This window comes from Heterodontus francisci, chromosome 3 (genome assembly GCF_036365525.1).
Source record: "Heterodontus francisci isolate sHetFra1 chromosome 3, sHetFra1.hap1, whole genome shotgun sequence".
Classification (NCBI taxonomy): Eukaryota; Metazoa; Chordata; class Chondrichthyes; order Heterodontiformes; family Heterodontidae; genus Heterodontus; species Heterodontus francisci.
This window is the reverse complement of record NC_090373.1, coordinates 207,235,371-207,253,363: the sequence shown is the minus strand read 5'-3', so window position 1 is coordinate 207,253,363 and position 17,993 is coordinate 207,235,371. Positions and strand designations below refer to the sequence as shown.

Here is a 17,993-nt window from a genome sequence, read left to right as displayed (position 1 = left end):
GAGAGAGAGAGCTCTCACAACTCTGTCCCCTGACGGGGGAGAGAGAGAGAGCTCTCACAACTCTGTCCCCTGACGGGGGAGAGAGGGAGAGCTCTCACAACTCTGTCCCCTGACGGGGGAGAGAGAGAGAGCTCTCACAACTCTGTCCCCTGACGGGGGAGAGAGAGAGAGCTCTCACAACTCTGTCCCCTGACGGGGGAGAGAGAGAGAGCTCTCACAACTCTGTCCCCTGACGGGGGAGAGAGAGAGAGCTCTCAAAACTCTGTCCCCTGACGGGGGAGAGAGAGAGAGCTCTCACAACTCTGTCCCCTGACGGGGGAGAGAGAGAGAGAGCTCTCAAAACTCTGAACTCTGTCCCCTGACGGGGGAGAGAGAGAGAGAGCTCTCACAACTCTGTCCCCTGACGGGGAGAGAGAGAGCTCTCACAACTCTGTCCCCTGACGGGGAGAGAGAGAGCTCTCACAACTCTGTCCCCTGACGGGGGAGAGAGAGAGAGCTCTCACAACTCTGTCCCCTGACGGGGGAGAGAGAGAGCTCTCACAACTCTGTCCCCTGACGGGGGAGAGAGAGAGCTCTCACAACTCTGTCCCCTGACGGGGGAGAGACAGAGCTCTCACAACTCTGTCCCCTGGCGGGGGAGAGAGACAGAGCTCTCACAACTCTGTCCCCTGGCGGGGGAGAGAGACAGAGCTCTCACAACTCTGTCCCCTGGCGGGGGAGAGAGACAGAGCTCTCACAACTCTGTCCCCTGACGGCGGTGAGAGACAGAGCTCTCACAACTCTGTCCCCTGACGGTGAGAGACAGAAGTCTCACAACTCTGTCCCCTGACGGGGGAGAGAGAGCGAGCTCTCACAACTCTGTCCCCTGACGGGGGAGAGAGAGAGAGCTCTCACAACTCTGTCCCCTGACGGGGGAGAGAGAGAGAGCTCTCACAACTCTGCTCTCACAACTCTGTCCCCTGACGGGGGGAGAGAGACAGAGCACTCACAACTCTGTCCCCTGACGGGGAGAGAGAGAGAGCTCGCACAACTCTGTCCCCTGACGGGGGAGAGAGACAGAGCTCTCACAACTCTGTCCCCTGACGGGGGAGAGAGACAGAGCTCTCACAACTCTGTCCCCTGACGGGGGAGAGAGACAGAGCTCTCACAACTCTGTCCCCTGACGGGGGAGAGAGACAGAGCTCTCACAACTCTGTCCCCTGACGGGGGAGAGAGACAGAGCTCTCACAACTCTGTCCCCTGACGGGGGAGAGAGACAGAGCTCTCACAACTCTGTCCCCTGACGGGGGAGAGAGACAGAGCTCTCACAACTCTGTCCCCTGACGGGGGAGAGAGACAGAGCTCTCACAACTCTGTCCCCTGACGGGGGAGAGAGACAGAGCTCTCACAACTCTGTCCCCTGACGGGGGAGAGAGACAGAGCTCTCACAACTCTGTCCCCTGACGGGGGAGAGAGACAGAGCTCTCACAACTCTGTCCCCTGACGGGGGAGAGAGACAGAGCTCTCACAACTCTGTCCCCTGACGGGGGAGAGAGACAGAGCTCTCACAACTCTGTCCCCTGGCGGGGGAGAGAGACAGAGCTCTCACAACTCTGTCCCCTGGCGGGGGAGAGAGACAGAGCTCTCACAACTCTGTCCCCTGGCGGGGGAGAGAGACAGAGCTCTCACAACTCTGTCCCCTGACGGCGGTGAGAGACAGAGCTCTCACAACTCTGTCCCCTGACGGTGAGAGACAGAACTCTCACAACTCTGTCCCCTGACGGGGGAGAGAGAGCGAGCTCTCACAACTCTGTCCCCTGACGGGGGAGAGAGAGAGAGCTCTCACATCTCTGTCCCCTGACGGGGGAGAGAGACAGAGCTCTCACAACTCTGTCCCCTGACGGGGGAGAGAGAGAGAGCTCTCACAACTCTGTCCCCTGACGGGGGAGAGAGAGAGAGCTCTCACAACTCTGTCCCCTGACGGGGGAGAGAGAGAGAGCTCTCACAACTCTGTCCCCTGACGGGGGAGAGAGAGAGAGCTCTCACAACTCTGCTCTCACAACTCTGTCCCCTGACGGGGGGAGAGAGACAGAGCACTCACAACTCTGTCCCCTGACGGGGAGAGAGAGAGAGCTCGCACAACTCTGTCCCCTGACGGGGGAGAGAGAGAGAGCTCGCACAACTCTGTCCCCTGACGGGGGAGAGAGACAGAGCTCTCACAACTCTGTCCCCTGACGGGGGAGAGAGACAGAGCTCTCACAACTCTGTCCCCTGACGGGGGAGAGAGACAGAGCTCTCACAACTCTGTCCCCTGACGGGGGAGAGAGACAGAGCTCTCACAACTCTGTCCCCTGACGGGGGAGAGAGACAGAGCTCTCACAACTCTGTCCCCTGACGGGGGAGAGAGACAGAGCTCTCACAACTCTGTCCCCTGACGGGGGAGAGAGACAGAGCTCTCACAACTCTGTCCCCTGACGGGGGAGAGAGACAGAGCTCTCACAACTCTGTCCCCTGGCGGGGGAGAGAGACAGAGCTCTCACAACTCTGTCCCCTGGCGGGGGAGAGAGACAGAGCTCTCACAACTCTGTCCCCTGGCGGGGGAGAGAGACAGAGCTCTCACAACTCTGTCCCCTGGCGGGGGAGAGAGACAGAGCTCTCACAACTCTGTCCCCTGGCGGGGGAGAGAGACAGAGCTCTCACAACTCTGTCCCCTGGCGGGGGAGAGAGACAGAGCTCTCACAACTCTGTCCCCTGACGGGGGAGAGAGACAGAGCTCTCACAACTCTGTCCCCTGACGGGGTAGAGAGACAGAGCTCTCACAACTCTGTCCCCTGACGGGGGAGAGAGACAGAGCTCTCACAACTCTGTCCCCTGACGGGGGAGAGAGACAGAGCTCTCACAACTCTGTCCCCTGACGGGGGAGAGAGACAGAGCTCTCACAACTCTGTCCCCTGACGGGGGAGAGAGAAAGAGCTCTCACAACTCTGTCCCCTGACGGGGGAGAGAGACAGAGCTCTCACAACTCTGTCCCCTGACGGGGGAGAGAGACAGAGCTCTCACAACTCTGTCCCCTGACGGGGGAGAGAGACAGAGCTCTCACAACTCTGTCCCCTGACGGGGGAGAGAGACAGAGCTCTCACAACTCTGTCCCCTGACGGGGGAGAGAGACAGAGCTCTCACAACTCTGTCCCCTGACGGGGGAGAGAGACAGAGCTCTCACAACTCTGTCCCCTGACGGGGGAGAGAGACAGAGCTCTCACAACTCTGTCCCCTGACGGGGGAGAGAGACAGAGCTCTCACAACTCTGTCCCCTGACGGGGGAGAGAGACAGAGCTCTCACAACTCTGTCCCCTGACGGGAGAGAGAGACAGAGCTCTCACAACTCTGTCCCCTGACGGGGGAGAGAGACAGAGCTCTCACAACTCTGTCCCCTGACGGGGGAGAGAGACAGAGCTCTCACAACTCTGTCCCCTGACGGGGGAGAGAGACAGAGCTCTCACAACTCTGTCCCCTGACGGGGGAGAGAGACAGAGCTCTCACAACTCTGTCCCCTGACGGGGGAGAGAGACAGAGCTCTCACAACTCTGTCCCCTGACGGGGGAGAGAGACAGAGCTCTCACAACTCTGTCCCCTGACGGGGGAGAGAGACAGAGCTCTCACAACTCTGTCCCCTGACGGGGGAGAGAGACAGAGCTCTCACAACTCTGTCCCCTGACGGGGGAGAGAGACAGAGCTCTCACAACTCTGTCCCCTGACGGGGGAGAGAGACAGAGCTCTCACAACTCTGTCCCCTGGCGGGGGAGAGAGACAGAGCTCTCACAACTCTGTCCCCTGGCGGGGGAGAGAGACAGAGCTCTCACAACTCTGTCCCCTGACGGCGGTGAGAGACAGAGCTCTCACAACTCTGTCCCCTGACGGTGAGAGACAGAACTCTCACAACTCTGTCCCCTAACGGGGGAGAGAGAGCGAGCTCTCACAACTCTGTCCCCTGACGGGGGAGAGAGAGAGAGCTCTCACATCTCTGTCCCCTGACGGGGGAGAGAGACAGAGCTCTCACAACTCTGTCCCCTGACGGGGGAGAGAGAGAGAGCTCTCACAACTCTGTCCCCTGACGGGGGAGAGAGAGAGAGCTCTCACAACTCTGTCCCCTGACGGGGGAGAGAGAGAGAGCTCTCACAACTCTGTCCCCTGACGGGGGAGAGAGAGAGAGCTCTCACAACTCTGCTCTCACAACTCTGTCCCCTGACGGGGGGAGAGAGACAGAGCACTCACAACTCTGTCCCCTGACGGGGAGAGAGAGAGAGCTCGCACAACTCTGTCCCCTGACGGGGGAGAGAGAGAGAGCTCGCACAACTCTGTCCCCTGACGGGGGAGAGAGACAGAGCTCTCACAACTCTGTCCCCTGACGGGGGAGAGAGACAGAGCTCTCACAACTCTGTCCCCTGACGGGGGAGAGAGACAGAGCTCTCACAACTCTGTCCCCTGACGGGGGAGAGAGACAGAGCTCTCACAACTCTGTCCCCTGACGGGGGAGAGAGACAGAGCTCTCACAACTCTGTCCCCTGACGGGGGAGAGAGACAGAGCTCTCACAACTCTGTCCCCTGGCGGGGGAGAGAGACAGAGCTCTCACAACTCTGTCCCCTGGCGGGGGAGAGAGACAGAGCTCTCACAACTCTGTCCCCTGACGGCGGTGAGAGACAGAGCTCTCACAACTCTGTCCCCAGACGGTGAGAGACAGAACTCTCACAACTCTGTCCCCTGACGGGGGAGAGAGAGAGAGCTCTCACAACTCTGTCCCCTGACGGGGGAGAGAGAGAGAGCTCTCACAACTCTGTCCCCTGACGGGGGAGAGAGAGAGAGCTCTCACAACTCTGCTCTCACAACTCTGTCCCCTGACGGGGGGAGAGAGACAGAGCACTCACAACTCTGTCCCCTGACGGGGGAGAGAGAGAGAGAGCTCTCACAACTCTGTCCCCTGACGGGGGAGAGAGAGAGAGAGCTCTCACAACTCTGTCCCCTGACGGGGGAGAGAGAGAGAGAGCTCTCACAACTCTGTCCCCTGACGGGGGAGAGAGAGAGAGCTCTCACAACTCTGCTCTCACAACTCTGTCCCCTGACGGGGGGAGAGAGACAGAGCACTCACAACTCTGTCCCCTGACGGGGGAGAGAGAGAGAACTCGCACAACTCTGTCCCCTGACGGGGAGAGAGAGAGAGCTCGCACAACTCTGTCCCCTGACGGCGGTGAGAGACAGAGCTCTCACAACTCTGTCCCCAGACGGTGAGAGACAGAACTCTCACAACTCTGTCCCCTGACGGGGAGAGAGAGACAGAGCTCTCACAACTCTGTCCCCTGACGGCGGTGAGAGACAGAGCTCTCACAACTCTGTCCCCAGACGGTGAGAGACAGAACTCTCACAACTCTGTCCCCTGACGGGGGAGAGAGAGAGAGCTCTCACAACTCTGTCCCCTGACGGGGGAGAGAGAGAGAGCTCTCACAACTCTGCTCTCACAACTCTGTCCCCTGACGGGGGGAGAGAGACAGAGCACTCACAACTCTGTCCCCTGACGGGGGAGAGAGAGAGAGAGCTCTCACAACTCTGTCCCCTGACGGGGGAGAGAGAGAGAGAGCTCTCACAACTCTGTCCCCTGACGGGGGAGAGAGAGAGAGAGCTCTCACAACTCTGTCCCCTGACGGGGGAGAGAGAGAGAGCTCTCACAACTCTGCTCTCACAACTCTGTCCCCTGACGGGGGGAGAGAGACAGAGCACTCACAACTCTGTCCCCTGACGGGGGAGAGAGAGAGAACTCGCACAACTCTGTCCCCTGACGGGGAGAGAGAGAGAGCTCGCACAACTCTGTCCCCTGACGGGGGAGAGAGAGAGAGAGCTCTCACAACACTGTCCCCTGACGGGGGAGAGAGAGAGAGAGCTCTCACAACTCTGTCCCCTGACGGGGGAGAGAGAGAGAGAGCTCTCACAACTCTGTCCCCTGACGGGGGAGAGAGAGAGAGAGCTCTCACAACTCTGTCCCCTGACGGGGGAGAGAGAGAGAGAGCTCTCACAACTCTGTCCCCTGACGGGGGAGAGAGAGAGAGAGCTCTCACAACTCTGTCCCCTGACGGGGGAGAGAGAGAGAGAGCTCTCACAACTCTGTCCCCTGACGGGGGAGAGAGAGAGAGAGCTCTCACAACTCTGTCCCCTGACGGGGGAGAGAGAGAGAGAGCTCTCACAACTCTGTCCCCTGACGGGGGAGAGAGAGAGAGAGCTCTCACAACTCTGTCCCCTGACGGGGGAGAGAGAGAGAGAGCTCTCACAACTCTGTCCCCTGACGGGGGAGAGAGAGAGAGAGCTCTCACAACTCTGTCCCCTGACGGGGGAGAGAGAGAGAGAGCTCTCACAACTCTGTCCCCTGACGGGGGAGAGAGAGAGAGAGCTCTCACAACTCTGTCCCCTGACGGGGGAGAGAGAGAGAGAGCTCTCACAACTCTGTCCCCTGACGGGGGAGAGAGAGAGAGAGCTCTCACAACTCTGTCCCCTGACGGGGGAGAGAGAGAGAGAGCTCTCACAACTCTGTCCCCTGACGGGGGAGAGAGAGAGAGAGCTCTCACAACTCTGTCCCCTGACGGGGGAGAGAGAGAGAGAGCTCTCACAACTCTGTCCCCTGACGGGGGAGAGAGAGAGAGAGCTCTCACAACTCTGTCCCCTGACGGGGGAGAGAGAGAGAGAGCTCTCACAACTCTGTCCCCTGACGGGGGAGAGAGAGAGAGAGCTCTCACAACTCTGTCCCCTGACGGGGGAGAGAGAGAGAGAGCTCTCACAACTCTGTCCCCTGACGGGGGAGAGAGAGAGAGAGCTCTCACAACTCTGTCCCCTGACGGGGGAGAGAGAGAGAGAGCTCTCACAACTCTGTCCCCTGACGGGGGAGAGAGAGAGAGAGCTCTCACAACTCTGTCCCCTGACGGGGGAGAGAGAGAGAGAGCTCTCACAACTCTGTCCCCTGACGGGGGAGAGAGAGAGAGAGCTCTCACAACTCTGTCCCCTGACGGGGGAGAGAGAGAGAGCTCTCACAACTCTGCTCTCACAACTCTGTCCCCTGACGGGGGGAGAGAGACAGAGCACTCACAACTCTGTCCCCTGACGGGGGAGAGAGAGCAAACTCGCACAACTCTGTCCCCTGACGGGGAGAGAGAGAGAGCTCGCACAACTCTGTCCCCTGACGGCGGTGAGAGACAGAGCTCTCACAACTCTGTCCCCAGACGGTGAGAGACAGAACTCTCACAACTCTGTCCCCTGACGGGGAGAGAGAGACAGAGCTCTCACAACTCTGTCCCCTGACGGCGGTGAGAGACAGAGCTCTCACAACTCTGTCCCCAGACGGTGAGAGACAGAACTCTCACAACTCTGTCCCCTGACGGGGGAGAGAGAGAGAGCTCTCACAACTCTGTCCCCTGACGGGGGAGAGAGAGAGAGCTCTCACAACTCTGCTCTCACAACTCTGTCCCCTGACGGGGGGAGAGAGACAGAGCACTCACAACTCTGTCCCCTGACGGGGGAGAGAGAGAGAGAGCTCTCACAACTCTGTCCCCTGACGGGGGAGAGAGAGAGAGAGCTCTCACAACTCTGTCCCCTGACGGGGGAGAGAGAGAGAGAGCTCTCACAACTCTGTCCCCTGACGGGGGAGAGAGAGAGAGCTCTCACAACTCTGCTCTCACAACTCTGTCCCCTGACGGGGGGAGAGAGACAGAGCACTCACAACTCTGTCCCCTGACGGGGGAGAGAGAGAGAACTCGCACAACTCTGTCCCCTGACGGGGAGAGAGAGAGAGCTCGCACAACTCTGTCCCCTGACGGGGGAGAGAGAGAGAGAGCTCTCACAACACTGTCCCCTGACGGGGGAGAGAGAGAGAGAGCTCTCACAACTCTGTCCCCTGACGGGGGAGAGAGAGAGAGAGCTCTCACAACTCTGTCCCCTGACGGGGGAGAGAGAGAGAGAGCTCTCACAACTCTGTCCCCTGACGGGGGAGAGAGAGAGAGAGCTCTCACAACTCTGTCCCCTGACGGGGGAGAGAGAGAGAGAGCTCTCACAACTCTGTCCCCTGACGGGGGAGAGAGAGAGAGAGCTCTCACAACTCTGTCCCCTGACGGGGGAGAGAGAGAGAGAGCTCTCACAACTCTGTCCCCTGACGGGGGAGAGAGAGAGAGAGCTCTCACAACTCTGTCCCCTGACGGGGGAGAGAGAGAGAGAGAGAGCTCTCACAACTCTGTCCCCTGACGGGGGAGAGAGAGAGAGAGCTCTCACAACTCTGTCCCCTGACGGGGGAGAGAGAGAGAGAGAGAGCTCTGACAACTCTGTCCCCTGACGGGGGAGAGAGAGAGAGAGCTCTCACAACTCTGTCCCCTGACGGGGGAGAGAGAGAGAGAGAGAGCTCTGACAACTCTGTCCCCTGACGGGGGAGAGAGAGAGCTCTCACAACTCTGTCCCCTGACGGGGGAGAGAGAGAGAGAGAGAGCTCTGACAACTCTGTCCCCTGACGGGGGAGAGAGAGAGAGAGCTCTCACAACTCTGTCCCCTGACGGGGGAGAGAGAGAGAGAGAGAGCTCTGACAACTCTGTCCCCTGACGGGGGAGAGAGAGAGAGAGCTCTCACAACTCTGTCCCCTGACGGGGGAGAGAGAGAGAGAGAGAGCTCTGACAACTCTGTCCCCTGACGGGGGAGAGAGAGAGAGAGCTCTCACAACTCTGTCCCCTGACGGGGGAGAGAGAGAGAGAGAGAGCTCTGACAACTCTGTCCCCTGACGGGGGAGAGAGAGAGAGAGCTCTCACAACTCTGTCCCCTGACGGGGGAGAGAGAGAGAGAGAGAGCTCTGACAACTCTGTCCCCTGACGGGGGAGAGAGAGAGAGAGCTCTCACAACTCTGTCCCCTGACGGGGGAGAGAGAGAGAGAGAGAGCTCTGACAACTCTGTCCCCTGACGGGGGAGAGAGAGAGAGAGCTCTCACAACTCTGTCCCCTGACGGGGGAGAGAGAGAGAGAGAGAGCTCTGACAACTCTGTCCCCTGACGGGGGAGAGAGAGAGAGAGCTCTCACAACTCTGTCCCCTGACGGGGGAGAGAGAGAGAGAGAGAGCTCTGACAACTCTGTCCCCTGACGGGGGAGAGAGAGAGAGAGCTCTCACAACTCTGTCCCCTGACGGGGGAGAGAGAGAGAGAGAGAGCTCTGACAACTCTGTCCCCTGACGGGGGAGAGAGAGAGAGAGCTCTCACAACTCTGTCCCCTGACGGGGGAGAGAGAGAGAGAGAGAGCTCTGACAACTCTGTCCCCTGACGGGGGAGAGAGAGAGAGAGCTCTCACAACTCTGTCCCCTGACGGGGGAGAGAGAGAGAGAGAGAGCTCTGACAACTCTGTCCCCTGACGGGGGAGAGAGAGAGAGAGCTCTCACAACTCTGTCCCCTGACGGGGGAGAGAGAGAGAGAGAGAGCTCTGACAACTCTGTCCCCTGACGGGGGAGAGAGAGAGAGAGCTCTCACAACTCTGTCCCCTGACGGGGGAGAGAGAGAGAGAGAGAGCTCTGACAACTCTGTCCCCTGACGGGGGAGAGAGAGAGAGAGCTCTCACAACTCTGTCCCCTGACGGGGGAGAGAGAGAGAGAGAGAGCTCTGACAACTCTGTCCCCTGACGGGGGAGAGAGAGAGAGAGCTCTCACAACTCTGTCCCCTGACGGGGGAGAGAGAGAGAGAGAGAGCTCTGACAACTCTGTCCCCTGACGGGGGAGAGAGAGAGAGAGCTCTCACAACTCTGTCCCCTGACGGGGGAGAGAGAGAGAGAGAGAGCTCTGACAACTCTGTCCCCTGACGGGGGAGAGAGAGAGAGAGCTCTCACAACTCTGTCCCCTGACGGGGGAGAGAGAGAGAGAGAGAGCTCTGACAACTCTGTCCCCTGACGGGGGAGAGAGAGAGAGAGCTCTCACAACTCTGTCCCCTGACGGGGGAGAGAGAGAGAGAGAGAGCTCTGACAACTCTGTCCCCTGACGGGGGAGAGAGAGAGAGAGCTCTCACAACTCTGTCCCCTGACGGGGGAGAGAGAGAGAGAGAGAGCTCTGACAACTCTGTCCCCTGACGGGGGAGAGAGAGAGAGAGCTCTCACAACTCTGTCCCCTGACGGGGGAGAGAGAGAGAGAGAGAGCTCTGACAACTCTGTCCCCTGACGGGGGAGAGAGAGAGAGAGCTCTCACAACTCTGTCCCCTGACGGGGGAGAGAGAGAGAGAGAGAGCTCTGACAACTCTGTCCCCTGACGGGGGAGAGAGAGAGAGAGCTCTCACAACTCTGTCCCCTGACGGGGGAGAGAGAGAGAGAGAGAGCTCTGACAACTCTGTCCCCTGACGGGGGAGAGAGAGAGAGAGCTCTCACAACTCTGTCCCCTGACGGGGGAGAGAGAGAGAGAGAGAGCTCTGACAACTCTGTCCCCTGACGGGGGAGAGAGAGAGAGAGCTCTCACAACTCTGTCCCCTGACGGGGGAGAGAGAGAGAGAGAGAGCTCTGACAACTCTGTCCCCTGACGGGGGAGAGAGAGAGAGAGCTCTCACAACTCTGTCCCCTGACGGGGGAGAGAGAGAGAGAGAGAGCTCTGACAACTCTGTCCCCTGACGGGGGAGAGAGAGAGAGAGAGAGCTCTCACAACTCTGTCCCCTGACGGGGGAGAGAGAGAGAGAGAGAGAGCTCTCACAACGCTGTCCCCTGACGGGGGAGAGAGAGAGAGAGAGAGCTCTCACAACTCTGTCCCCTGACGGGGGAGAGAGAGAGAGAGAGAGAGCTCTCACAACGCTGTCCCCTGACGGGGGAGAGAGAGAGAGAGAGAGCTCTCACAACTCTGTCCCCTGACGGGGGAGAGAGAGAGAGAGAGAGAGCTCTCACAACTCTGTCCCCTGACGGGGGAGAGAGAGAGAGAGAGAGCTCTCACAACTCTGTCCCCTGACGGGGGAGAGAGAGAGAGAGAGAGAGCTCTCACAACTCTGTCCCCTGACGGGGGAGAGAGAGAGAGAGAGAGCTCTCACAACTCTGTCCCCTGACGGGGGAGAGAGAGAGAGAGAGAGAGCTCTCACAACTCTGTCCCCTGACGGGGGAGAGAGAGAGAGAGAGAGCTCTCACAACTCTGTCCCCTGACGGGGGAGAGAGAGAGAGAGAGAGAGCTCTCACAACTCTGTCCCCTGACGGGGGAGAGAGAGAGAGAGAGAGCTCTCACAACTCTGTCCCCTGACGGGGGAGAGAGAGAGAGAGAGAGAGCTCTCACAACTCTGTCCCCTGACGGGGGAGAGAGAGAGAGAGAGAGCTCTCACAACTCTGTCCCCTGACGGGGGAGAGAGAGAGAGAGAGAGAGCTCTCACAACTCTGTCCCCTGACGGGGGAGAGAGAGAGAGAGAGAGCTCTCACAACTCTGTCCCCTGACGGGGGAGAGAGAGAGAGAGAGAGCTCTCACAACTCTGTCCCCTGACGGGGGAGAGAGAGAGAGAGAGAGCTCTCACAACTCTGTCCCCTGACGGGGGAGAGAGAGAGAGAGAGAGCTCTCACAACTCTGTCCCCTGACGGGGGAGAGAGAGAGAGAGAGAGCTCTCACAACTCTGTCCCCTGACGGGGGAGAGAGAGAGAGAGAGAGCTCTCACAACTCTGTCCCCTGACGGGGGAGAGAGAGAGAGAGCTCTCACAACTCTGTCCCCTGACGGGGGAGAGAGAGAGAGAGAGAGCTCTCACAACTCTGTCCCCTGACGGGGGAGAGAGAGAGAGAGCTCTCACAACTCTGTCCCCTGACGGGGGAGAGAGAGAGAGAGAGAGCTCTCACAACTCTGTCCCCTGACGGGGGAGAGAGAGAGAGAGCTCTCACAACTCTGTCCCCTGACGGGGGAGAGAGAGAGAGAGAGAGCTCTCACAACTCTGTCCCCTGACGGGGGAGAGAGAGAGAGAGCTCTCACAACTCTGTCCCCTGACGGGGGAGAGAGAGAGAGAGCTCTCACAACTCTGTCCCCTGACGGGGGAGAGAGAGAGAGAGAGAGCTCTCACAACTCTGTCCCCTGACGGGGGAGAGAGAGAGAGAGCTCTGACAACTCTGTCCCCTGACGGGGGAGAGAGAGAGAGCTCTCACAACTCTGTCCCCTGACGGGGGAGAGAGAGAGAGCTCTCACAACTCTGTCCCCTGACGGGGGAGAGAGAGAGAGCTCTCACAACTCTGTCCCCTGACGGGGGAGAGAGAGAGAGGTCTCACAACTCTGTCCCCTGACGGGGGAGAGAGAGAGAGCTCTCACAACTCTGCTCTCACAACTCTGTCCCCTGACGGGGGGAGAGAGACAGAGCACTCACAACTCTGTCCCCTGACGGGGGAGAGAGAGAGCTCTCACAACTCTGTCCCCTGACGGGCAGAGAGAGAGAGCTCGCACAACTCTGTCCCCTGACGGGGAGAGAGAGAGAGCTCTCACAACTCTGTCCCCTGACGGGGGAGAGAGACAGAGCTCTCACAACTCTGTCCCCTGACGGGGGAGAGAGAGAGAGAGCTCTCACAACTCTGTCCCCTGACGGGGGAGAGAGAGAGAGCTCTCACAACTCTGTCCCCTGACGGGGAGAGAGAGAGAGCTCTCACGACTCTGTCCCCTGACGGGGAGAGAGAGAGAGCTCTCACAACTCTGTCCCCTGACGGGGAGAGAGAGAGAGCTCTCACAACTCTGTCCCCTGACGGGGGAGAGAGACAGAGCTCTCACAACTCTGTCCCCTGACGGGGAGAGAGAGAGAGCGAGCTCTCACAACTCTGTCCCCTGACGGTGAGAGAGAGAGAGCGAGCTCTCACAACTCTGTCCCCTGACGGTGAGAGAGAGAGCTCTCACAACTCTGTCCCCTGACAGGGGGAGAGAGAGAGCTCTCACAACTCTGTCCCCTGACAGGGGGAGAGAGAGAGCTCTCACAACTCTGTCCCCTGACGGGGGAGAGAGAGAGAGCTCTCACAACTCTGTCCCCTGACGGGGAGAGAGAGAGCGAGCTCTCACAACTCTGTCCCCTGACGGGGGAGAGAGACAGAGCTCTCACAACTCTGTCCCCTGACGGGGGAGAGAGAGAGAGCTCTCACAACTCTGCTCTCACAACTCTGTCCCCTGACGGGGGGAGAGAGACAGAGCACTCACAACTCTGTCCCCTGACGGGGAGAGAGAGAGCGAGCTCTCACAACTCTGTCCCCTGACGGGGAGAGAGAGAGCGAGCTCTCACAACTCTGTCCCCTGACGGGGGAGAGAGACAGAGCTCTCACAACTCTGTCCCCTGACGGGGGAGAGAGACAGAGCTCTCACAACTCTGTCCCCTGACGGGGGAGAGAGACAGAGCTCTCACAACTCTGTCCCCTGACGGGGGAGAGAGAGCGAGCTCTCACAACTCTGTCCCCTGACGGGGGAGAGAGACAGAGCTCTCACAACTCTGTCCCCTGACGGGGGAGAGAGAGAGAGCTCTCACAACTCTGCTCTCACAACTCTGTCCCCTGACGGGGGGAGAGAGACAGAGCACTCACAACTCTGTCCCCTGACGGGGAGAGAGAGAGCGAGCTCTCACAACTCTGTCCCCTGACGGGGAGAGAGAGAGCGAGCTCTCACAACTCTGTCCCCTGACGGGGGAGAGAGACAGAGCTCTCACAACTCTGTCCCCTGACGGGGGAGAGAGACAGAGCTCTCACAACTCTGTCCCCTGACGGGGGAGAGAGACAGAGCTCTCACAACTCTGTCCCCTGACGGGGGAGAGAGACAGAGCTCTCACAACTCTGTCCCCTGACGGGGGAGAGAGACAGAGCTCTCACAACTCTGTCCCCTGACGGGGGAGAGAGACAGAGCTCTCACAACTCTGTCCCCTGACGGGGGAGAGAGACAGAGCTCTCACAATTCTGTCCCCTGACGGGGGAGAGAGACAGAGCTCTCACAACTCTGTCCCCTGACGGTGAGAGAGAGAGCTCTCACAACTCTGTCCCCTGACGGGGGAGAGAGAGAGAGCTCTCACAACTCTGTCCCCTGACGGGGGAGAGAGAGAGAACTCTCACAACTCTGTCCCCTGACGGGGGAGAGAGAGAGAGCACTCACAACTCTGTCCCCTGACGGGGGAGAGAGAGAGAGCTCTCACAACTCTGTCCCCTGACGGGGGAGAGAGAGAGAGCTCTCACAACTCTGTCCCCTGACGGGGGAGAGAGAGAGAGCTCTCACAACTCTGTCCCCTGACGGGGGAGAGAGAGAGAGCTCTCACAACTCTGTCCCCTGACGGGGGAGAGAGAGAGAGCTCTCACAACTCTGTCCCCTGACGGGGGAGAGAGAGAGAGCTCTCACAACTCTGTCCCCTGACGGGGGAGAGAGAGAGAGCTCTCACAACTCTGTCCCCTGACGGGGGAGAGAGAGAGAGCTCTCACAACTCTGTCCCCTGACGGGGGAGAGAGAGAGAGCTCTCACAACTCTGTACCCTGACGGGGGAGAGAGAGAGAGCTCTCACAACTCTGTCCCCTGACGGGGGAGAGAGAGAGAGCTCTCACAACTCTGTCCCCTGACGGGGGAGAGAGAGAGAGCTCTCACAACTCTGTACCCTGACGGGGGAGAGAGAGAGAGCTCTCACAACTCTGTCCCCTGACGGGGGAGAGAGAGAGAGCTCTCACAACTCTGTCCCCTGACGGGGGAGAGAGAGAGAGCTCTCACAACTCTGTCCCCTGACGGGGGAGAGAGAGAGAGCTCTCACAACTCTGTCCCCTGACGGGGGAGAGAGACAGAGCTCTCACAACTCTGTCCCCTGACGGTGAGAGAGAGAGAGAGAGCTCTCACAACTCTGTCCCCTGACGGTGAGAGAGAGAGAGAGAGCTCTCACAACTCTGTCCCCTGACAGGGGGAGAGAGAGCGAGCTCTCACAACTCTGTCCCCTGACGGTGAGAGAGAGAGAGAGAGCTCTCACAACTCTGTCCCCTGACAGGGGGAGAGAGAGAGAGCTCTCACAACTCTGTCCCCTGACGGGGGAGAGAGAGCTCTCACAACTCTGTCCCCTGACGGGGAGAGAGAGAGAGCGAGCTCTCACAACTCTGTCCCCTGACGGGGGAGAGAGAGCTCTCACAACTCTGTCCCCTGACGGTGAGAGAGAGAGAGAGAGCTCTCACAACTCTGTCCCCTGACAGGGGGAGAGAGAGAGAGCTCTCACAACTCTGTCCCCTGACGGTGAGAGAGAGAGAGAGAGCTCTCACAACTCTGTCCCCTGACGGGGAGAGAGAGAGAGCTCTCACAACTCTGTCCCCTGACGGGGGAGAGAGAGAGAGCTCTCACAACTCTGTCCCCTGACGGGGAGAGAGAGAGAGAGAGAGCTCTCACAACTCTGTCCCCTGACGGGGGAGAGAGAGCTCTCACAACTCTGTCCCCTGACGGGGGAGAGAGAGAGAGCTCTCACAACTCTGTCCCCTGACGGGGAGAGAGAGAGAGAGAGAGCTCTCACAACTCTGTCCCCTGACGGGGGAGAGAGAGCTCTCACAACTCTGTCCCCTGACGGTGAGAGAGAGAGAGCTCTCACAACTCTGTCCCCTGACAGGGGGAGAGAGAGAGAGCTCTCACAACTCTGTCCCCTGACGGTGAGAGAGAGAGCTCTCACAACTCTGTCCCCTGACGGGGAGAGAGAGAGAGCTCTCACAACTCTGTCCCCTGACGGGGGAGAGAGAGAGAGCTCTCACAACTCTGTCCCCTGACGGGGAGAGAGAGAGAGCTCTCACAACTCTGTCCCCTGACGGGGAGAGACAGAGCTCTCACAACTCTGTCCCCTGACGGGGGAGAGAGAGAGAGAGAGCTCTCACAACTCTGTCCCCTGACGGGGGAGAGAGAGAGAGCTCTCACAACTCTGTCCCCTGACGGGGAGAGAGAGAGAGCTCTCACAACTCTGTCCCCTGACGGGGGAGAGAGAGAGAGCTCTCACAACTCTGTCCACTGACGGGGGGAGAGAGAGAGAGAGCTCTCACAACTCTGTCCCCTGACGGGGGAGAGAGAGAGAGCTCTCACAACTCTGTCCCCTGACGGGGGAGAGAGAGAGAGAGCTCTCACAACTCTGTCCCCTGACGGGGGGAGAGAGAGAGAGCTCTCACAACTCTGTCCCCTGACGGGGGAGAGACAGAGCTCTCACAACTCTGTCCCCTGACGGGGGAGAGACAGAGCTCTCACAACTCTGTCCCCTGACGGGGGGAGAGAGAACTCTCATCATTCTCTGTCACGGCCACAGTTTGAACCATCTTTTCCAACTGTGTTTCGTTGTCACCGGAAGGCCGGAATTACACCGGTTGCTCACTTCCTGCTTTTGAACCTGGTGTCTGTTTTTTTACAATTTTCTGTTTGAAGGTGTTCATTTCCTGTTTTGCGGCCTGGTGTAAGGTTGATTTTATTTCCTGAGTGAAGTTAAATGTTGCAAGGAGTAATTCGTAAGTTTCCTAAAAGTTTGGCGGTGGCAGTAAGTTGTGGCAGTGCGGTTGATTCCCTGGAACCTGGATGATTCATTCCCAGTTACAAATCAGCTGCAAACCATTTCTGGAGAAATGTAACCGCTGGAATCCAAATGTCGCTCGAGTCGGAGAAACCGAACTTTCACTCCTTCATATTTCTGGCTGTTTATATATATGTATATATATATATATACACACACACACATAGATAACATCTTTTGTTGTGCAGGGTTCACTTTCCAAAGTGATTGAGACCCGTGCACCAGAACTTCGAGATTTGAGTCACATTCTGTGTCAAGAAAAATGGAGGGAAAAAAGCATGTTTTGTCCATTCTGTATTGCTATTAATATATTCTCTCCCACTGAATGTGACATAACTGTTCTAGGCCTTAGTTATTCTTAGCACACTCATAACACAATGTTTAACATTAGATGTGATTCCACAATTGGACAGCATTTACTGAACAATCCCGAATGTGTTTCGAATTACGCTAAGAACCAATTTAAGATTATCAGTCGGGCTTGCAATGTTGTTCACTTAAACTTGCTAGAAGCTAAATATATTCATACACAGGGATCTGTCCTCTGCTGGCAAAAGGAACATGTTCAGGAGTTGTACCAGTTTTGAATTAAACAAAATTGTGGGGGCAGTGGTTCCCTGGAGTATTTCCCATGGTAATACCTTGACCAGTCAAGAGTCAACTTGCCAACCAATCAGCATCCTTTTCTCATGTCGTCTAAATTGTTGCTCCCTTTGAAATTTGGCATTCTTCTGTCTGTCCTGATGAGTGCAAGACAAAAAGTTTCGATAGCATGTCTTTTTTTTCAGCAATAAAATATTAATTCAAATATTGCTGATTTTTGAGGGAAGATAATACCTTTATCAAATTGTTGGTGCTGCTATACTTGTGTCTACTTTGTGAGGCTGATCTGATGCTGTGCTTGCTGCTTTATTTATCTAAAATACTGTCTCTCCTTTCCCAGGTTTTCCCTGATGCTGTGGTTTCTACCCTGGCATGGCTGACTTCCTGGCTGAATTGTGTGACACTGATCGTTCAAACCCATTTCCAGTGTGGGACAATGGTAGTGTTGGGTATTGCTTCACTCAGCTGGTTCTTAACGTGCTGCCACACACTGCTCTGGCTTTTGCCAGTGCCTGCTACCTTAACACCCCTCGGTATGTAGATTCCACACCTGTGCTATTATATCAAGTTACAATCTCCAAGTGGGGAGTTTAATGTGCTGGTCTGATTAGCATTTTCATGTTCGGAGGATTTCGGGGTTGATTCAGGGGTGGGGCTGCCTGGTTCTGAAATTTTGTAGTTGCACAGTGAAACAGTATGAAATAGTTGCCTGGAACAGGTTAGTACAGTGTGGAGATTGAGATTATAATGAGGTAAATGTTACATTGAGATCCTTTTCTTTGTTCTTTGCCAGAGAGTTTTCCTACAATGCTCTCGAAGGCTGGGGTGAAGAGTGCAGACACCTCACTGGGCTTCATGGGCACTGTATTCCCTCTCTCTCTCTGGTACCTCATTTAAGTGGGCATTAT

At 57.7% G+C, this 17,993-nt stretch overlaps 1 protein-coding gene across 5 annotated transcripts in view; it reads left to right on the top strand.

The window, feature by feature from the left end:
- abcc10 (ATP-binding cassette, sub-family C (CFTR/MRP), member 10) overlaps positions 1–17,993 on the top strand; it is a 505,256-nt gene that overhangs the window by 34,570 nt on the left and 452,693 nt on the right. For 3 of the 5 annotated variants that reach the window (XM_068028199.1, XM_068028203.1, XM_068028206.1), the window contains exons 1-2: positions 16,210–16,420; positions 17,426–17,618. In XM_068028199.1, coding sequence (XP_067884300.1) covers positions 17,458–17,618 — 161 coding nt within the window. In that variant the 5' untranslated portion in view covers positions 16,210–16,420; positions 17,426–17,457. Of the gene's footprint in view, positions 1–16,209; positions 16,421–17,425; positions 17,619–17,993 lie in introns of those variants that run through there. The other 2 variants (XM_068028202.1, XM_068028201.1) reach the window with 2 other exon arrangements.